General features: G+C 43.6%; 1 protein-coding gene across 1 annotated transcript in view; it reads left to right on the forward strand.

Annotated features, from left to right (window-relative positions):
* Positions 1-2,102: 2,102 nt before the first annotated feature.
* ubtd2 (ubiquitin domain containing 2) overlaps positions 2,103-6,000 on the forward strand; it is a 30,412-nt gene continuing 26,514 nt past the window's right edge. The window contains exon 1 of the mRNA XM_080530165.1: positions 2,103-2,221. Within this exon, the coding sequence (XP_080386291.1) occupies positions 2,152-2,221 (70 nt within the window). The 5' untranslated portion in view covers positions 2,103-2,151. The remainder of the gene's footprint in view (positions 2,222-6,000) is intronic.

Here is a 6,000-nt window from a genome sequence, read left to right on the forward strand (position 1 = left end):
GGAGAGTGAATATTACAGGCCTCTTTCAGGAATCTGGCTTTAACCCCTCTGTTGTGTCACTACTGGAAGTGCTGCTACATTCCAATTCATGCACGGAATCTCCAAGTGTATTCAACAGTCTATTGTCTTTAGTTGCTATGGCAAAGGATCAGGTGATCTCGGCTCTGGGAAGGTTGGAAGCCAACATTCCAGGATTTTCCAGGAGATGTTCATCAAGATTATTGTAGATTCTTCCTAGTTCATACTTTCTCCAGCCTAAGGCTACTGCATGCTTTTGAAGTCATTTGATTGTAATAACGTCTTCATTATTAGCATTTTCTCACATACATTATGCTGCTCTGTATAGTGAAAGCCCACTAGATATTCTATCGATGTTCCTTGTCTTGAAGCACTGATATCGAGTCCTTGTCTGTCTTTGATGCATTCCGGGGCAGAAAGGGCACATCCTTGTTAAAGCAGAATCAAGAAGGAATAAGTAGCTGTTGTCTCATCACTGCTAATAGTGAGAGTCAGATGATGGTAAGAGAAGATCTGTCTCTGTTCTTTGATATATAAATTACAGGTCATGTTCTTTGTAAAATAAGTATCCTTAGAATAAGACAGAATGAAACCTTTTAGACTCATGAAAGGATGAAACCTATCAAATCTTAATAGCTGTGGGAAATTATTAAAGTGCTCTAATCGAGGAGGCGATTGTCACAAGGCGTGCACTTGAGCTGACAGAACTACTCATTAGAATAGACACCCACAGCCAAGTGACTCGTCCAGAATATAACATCTGATTCCAGTATGACAGCTGTCAGATTTGGCAAGTCTGGCTGCCAATGTGGCAGGGCTGTTTAAATGTTTGAAACAATATATTGCAGTGGAGGCTGGTGGAGGTAGAAATCGGAGGACAGGCTTATTGTAACGCATGGAATGGAATGAGGAATGGTATCAAAACTCCTCAAACACGTGTGGTTGATACTATTCCTTATCACGTTCCATGTATTACAATGAACCCGTCGTCCGATTTCTACCTCTACCAGCCTCCCCTGATATATTGTATACTGTAGGCCTACTATGAAGGTCTAGTGAAGGTGTCCGACCAAGACTGAAGACATAAGCAGTACTATAAGCACGGATACTGCCGTTGCCGCCTCTATAAGATATGGGCAGGCATCCTGTGTTTCATTCATGGGGTGTGGTCATGGGATATGATACAGTGAGTTGACTGGTAATGTAACATAATTAGAATTCACTGTTTTTGTGTCATTAGTACACAGTTTGATTGACACCTGTGATGCCATAGCTGTGTTGGTGGTGCACTTGTTTACATTACAACACACCTCCTTCTCCTACCCCCTCATACAGTACGCATTATTTACCCCAGGCAGTAAATGATGGCATGCAACACACATTGTAAATGCTCAAGAATGTTCACTGCCAACTTTACTGCATTATTGGGTTCAATCCACAAAATCTCTATGACAAGTTTAAATTCATGTGATTAATACACAACAATTACTAATGAGTAATGGCATTACTGAATCTGATTTAAATTATGATGTTGGCCCATTTGTATGAAATGTACTGTATTATTGGGTTCAATCCACAACATCTCTATGACAAGTTTAAATTCATGTGATGATCACACAACAATTACTAATGAGTAATGGCATTACTGAATCTGATTTAAATTATGATTTGGGCCCATTTGTATGAAATGTACTGTATTATTGGGTTCAATCCACAAAATCTCTATGACAAGTTTAAATGCATGTGGTTATTACACAACAATTACTAATGAGTAATGGCATTACTGAATCTGATTTAAATTATGATTTTGGCCCGTTTGCATGAAATTGCCATAACTATGCAAGAGGGGACGTGTGGTAGGCCTACTCCCTAAGCTATAATAAACATTTTGAGTGGTCCCCCGAAGTCCCTCTCCCTTCTCCTCCTCTCCTCCCTCCCTCTCTCATCTTTACCTCTTTTTCCCTTCTCGGTTTCCTTCTCTTTCACCTTGTGATGGTGTGTGCACAGTCTGCACACTCCGCCTCCTCCCGGCTGATGCTCGCGCCCTGTCAGCTTCTATTCTGAGAGGAAGAGTTGAGGAAGGGGGAAAGAGACAACAAGAGGGTCTGCGGGGGGAGCGCAGTTAAAACATCCATGGGTGGTTGTGTGGGTAGTCACCATGATTCTTCAGGCAGTTTAAACGAAAACTCGGACGGAACCGGAGGTAGGAAATAAGTTACATACCGCCGGGGTGTTTTTTTTTACTCCATAATTGGTGCTTTTTGGTACATGCTGATCTCATGCTCTTTGCCTTGCTTTGCCTTGCCTCCCCTTCTGTCGCCTAGATCGTGCACGGCCACGATCGCCCCCCATACGGCCTCGTGCGAAAGACGCGCATAGCGGGCTTAGTTTCATTGTTATTATCTTGGAAATCGACAGTGTGCTATGTTTAAACGACTGCCTTTGTCTGCTTTCAATGAAATCAGTTGATGTTAACGCTAGCTGGCCCCGGCTAGCTCAGAGCTAGCTATCGCTACAAATGTGGGTCACCATTTGGCTCAGGAATGCAGAACAAGATGCGTCCTTATTCGCACGTATTAGCAAAACCCTCCGTTATGTTGAATATGTGTGCCGCAATTTGCTTTGCAATCTATGCTGCCTGATTATTTTTACATCTTCGTACGGCGTTTCCTGTGGTTCTCCATTGTAAAGTGGGGGAGCGTGTCAGATTGTATTCGCAGCTGCAGGATGATGGAGGAGTTGCACCCAAACTTGCGCTCACTGGCAATTAGAAATAACGGTTTATTGAATCATTGTCATTGGGCCATCCTTTGCGCTCTCCGCATTGTAGGCGGTGTATCTAGACAACACAAAGGTTTGTCTATCTCACTAATGTGTAGATATTACTGCAGTATTTAATTGACATCATGTAGGCCACTGTGCCATTACATTCATGTAACTGTGTCCCAGGCCCTTTGTGAATGAGACTGAGCCTGGTGTAATGCTCCTTGGGGCTGGGTGGTTTTCTGCCACCCCAGGGTCGTTACTGTACACTGTTATTTCCTCACCGAGTCGGGATTTCCGGTGTCTGATGATGCAGATGTTGTTGTTATTACAGTATTTGAAGCTGGTGATTGAGCTCGTGTGTTGGGGGGGGGGGGGGGGGGGGAGGGGCTTTACTGTACATCCACACAAAGAGATGAGAGCTCCCTGCAGGTATGGGTTCTCATCATAACATTTCCATTGCTGTTGTTGCACACTGTGGTTAATAATACCTAAGGTATCACAAGGAGGTATGTTAAAGATACACACTACACACAGTCATATCTCCCTCGGGAGACGAGGAGAGAGAGAGAGAGAGAGAGAGAGAGAGAGAGAGAGAGAGAGAGAGAGAGAGAGAGAGAGAGAGAGAGAGAGAGAGTGTGCGTGTGTGTGTGTGTGTGTGTGTGTGTGTGTTTTATAGGGATAGAGAGACATGGAGGTGTGAGTGTAGATTGGATAAACTGATATTATGTGACAGAATCCCTCAAAACACTTCACAATGATCACTTCCTCTTTGTCTTCAGGGGTTATTAGGACATTGATATTACATTGTTATAACTACATGGCTCATCCCATGAGGTGAGTGCTTTAATGACATGTAGCCAATGTTACATTGAGGCTGCCTTAAACTACATTAGATAGCCTACATAGTATACACCTCTACATCTTTAATCTATCTATCCAAGGCACCCTGTGTGGCTGCTGTGTTTCGGGCTCCTGGCATTTTGTTTTTGCTTATTTTATTGTTATTTTGTGTTATTTTACCTAGCTATCTTAGATATGACAGAGAGACACTATTTATCTTGAATTATGCTTGAATTATTATTATTATTATTATTATTATTATTATTATTATTATTATTATTTGCCTTATGTCTTGTGCTGCAATGCAATGTCAGGAGCCAACGCCTAATAATTTTACTCTCTTACTTGTGTAATGTGACATAACAATAAACTTGAAACTCGAACTGTTAGTGTGCATCTGGCTGGCTATGCGCCTTGACGTTACTCCTGCCAACTTGCACGGATACTGCCGTTGCCGCCGAGCTATAACTTTTCTCCATGTCAAGATTCTACAAAAGAATGTTTCAGCATCCTTACTCCAGCTCGTTTGAGAAAAGTACCCAACAGGGATCTGGCCTTTAATAGAAGGAGTGAGAGAACTGTAGAGAGAAAGACAGGGAGAGGGTTCACTCAGGGGGAGAAAATAGTCCTTTTGTCTCTCTAGCTTTTGACTCTTCACACAGGACTAAAGCCAGGCAGGCTCAAGTAGCTCAGTTCCTGCTGGGAGCCCTCTGGACTGCTTTGAAAGTAGGCCTATCCCTTGGTACAGACCCAAAGCAAACGTAGGCCTATCCCTTGGTATGGACCCAAAACAAGCGATGGGTATATTGCAACTGAAGTTTGAGGAGGAAACCCATTGTTTTGTAGAAAAGGAAAATACTGCACATTCTGTTCAGAGCCCAACTCTAAACTGGTAAATGGGTCACTGATTGCTCTATAATCCTGCCTCTATGTTTTCTCAAATTAACCTTCTCTCCAGAGATGGAACAGCAGCTTTGTAAGGACGGGAGACGAAGCCTCAGCGTTAGACGACTTCGTCACGGGGGAGAAAGGCTATGTTAGGTTACTCTCTCTGACTCTCTCTCTCTGACTCTCTCTGACTCTCTCTGACTCTCTCTCTGACTCTCTCTCTCTCTCTGACTCTCTCTCTCTGACTCTCTCTCTGACTCTCTCTCTCTGACTCTCTCTGACTCTCTCTCTCTGACTCTCTCTCTGACTCTCTCTCTCTGACTCTCTCTCTGACTCTCTCTCTGACTCTCTCTCTCTGACTCTCTCTGACTCTCTCTGACTCTCTCTCTGACTCTCTCTCTCTCTGACTCTCTCTCTCTGACTCTCTCTCTGACTCTCTCTCTCTCTCTGACTCTCTCTCTCTGACTCTCTCTATGACTCTCTCTATGACTCTCTCTCTGACTCTCTCTATGACTCTCTCTCTCTGACTCTCTCTCTCTCTCTGACTCTCTCTCTGACTCTCTCTCTGACTCTCTCTCTCTGACTCTCTCTCTCTGACTCTCTCTCTGACTCTCTCTATGACTCTCTCTCTGACTCTCTCTATGACTCTCTCTCTCTGACTCTCTCTCTGACTCTCTCTCTCTCTGACTCTCTCTCTGACTCTCTCTCTGACTCTCTCTCTGACTCTCTCTCTGACTCTCTCTATGACTCTCTCTCTGACTCTCTCTCTGACTCTCTCTCTGACTCTCTCTATGACGTACTCTGCTTTTATTCAGCGAGCACTTCTCAGAAGACTCCCAGCTCTGCTGAGGTATTGATTCTGGTACACAGGGTGCAGGTTAATGGACGGCTCAGCTCCCATCAGTAAACCTTTTATCTCATTCACCACAAATAAAGGTCACCTTTAAGGTTCCGACTTTGGATGCATATTTAAAGACGCTGTCCCATGCGGCAGCTGCTGTGTTGGCGGTTGTGAGGAACACGCACATTAGACAGGAGACCTAAGAGCTGCTGTTGTGTTGTGTTTGGGTAACCGTACAAACCGACAGTTTGTAAAAAAGAAAACAGTAGAATTGTTGATGTGAGCATCGGTGTGTGCTTTTATGCCTTTCAATCTCCTTGAAACTGTTAGGCCCTAATCCATATTGCAGTTCCTTTTTTCTAAATTCCCACAAACCACAATGTCATCTTGAGGTCTTGTTCCATGGGTGCTTGAACGTGGCACATAAAGTGCTGTAATACTAACAGTGAGCGATTTGAACCAGGACGTTTTCCAGAGGAATCCAATTTTTCAATGAAAAAGGTTCTTCATCCATTCATTCATCCATTCATTCATCCATTTCCACTACAGCTTTATAGTTGATGCCCTCGGCCCTTTCAACCGCTGATCTCATTACCCAAAGAATGTTCTTTAAATGTCCTCCTTTGCCATTGACCCAGTCACCCAGA

The sequence above is a fragment of the Nansenia antarctica genome (genome assembly GCF_963989245.1).
Source record: "Nansenia antarctica genome assembly, chromosome: 4".
In the NCBI taxonomy this organism is placed as follows: Eukaryota; Metazoa; Chordata; class Actinopteri; order Argentiniformes; family Microstomatidae; genus Nansenia; species Nansenia antarctica.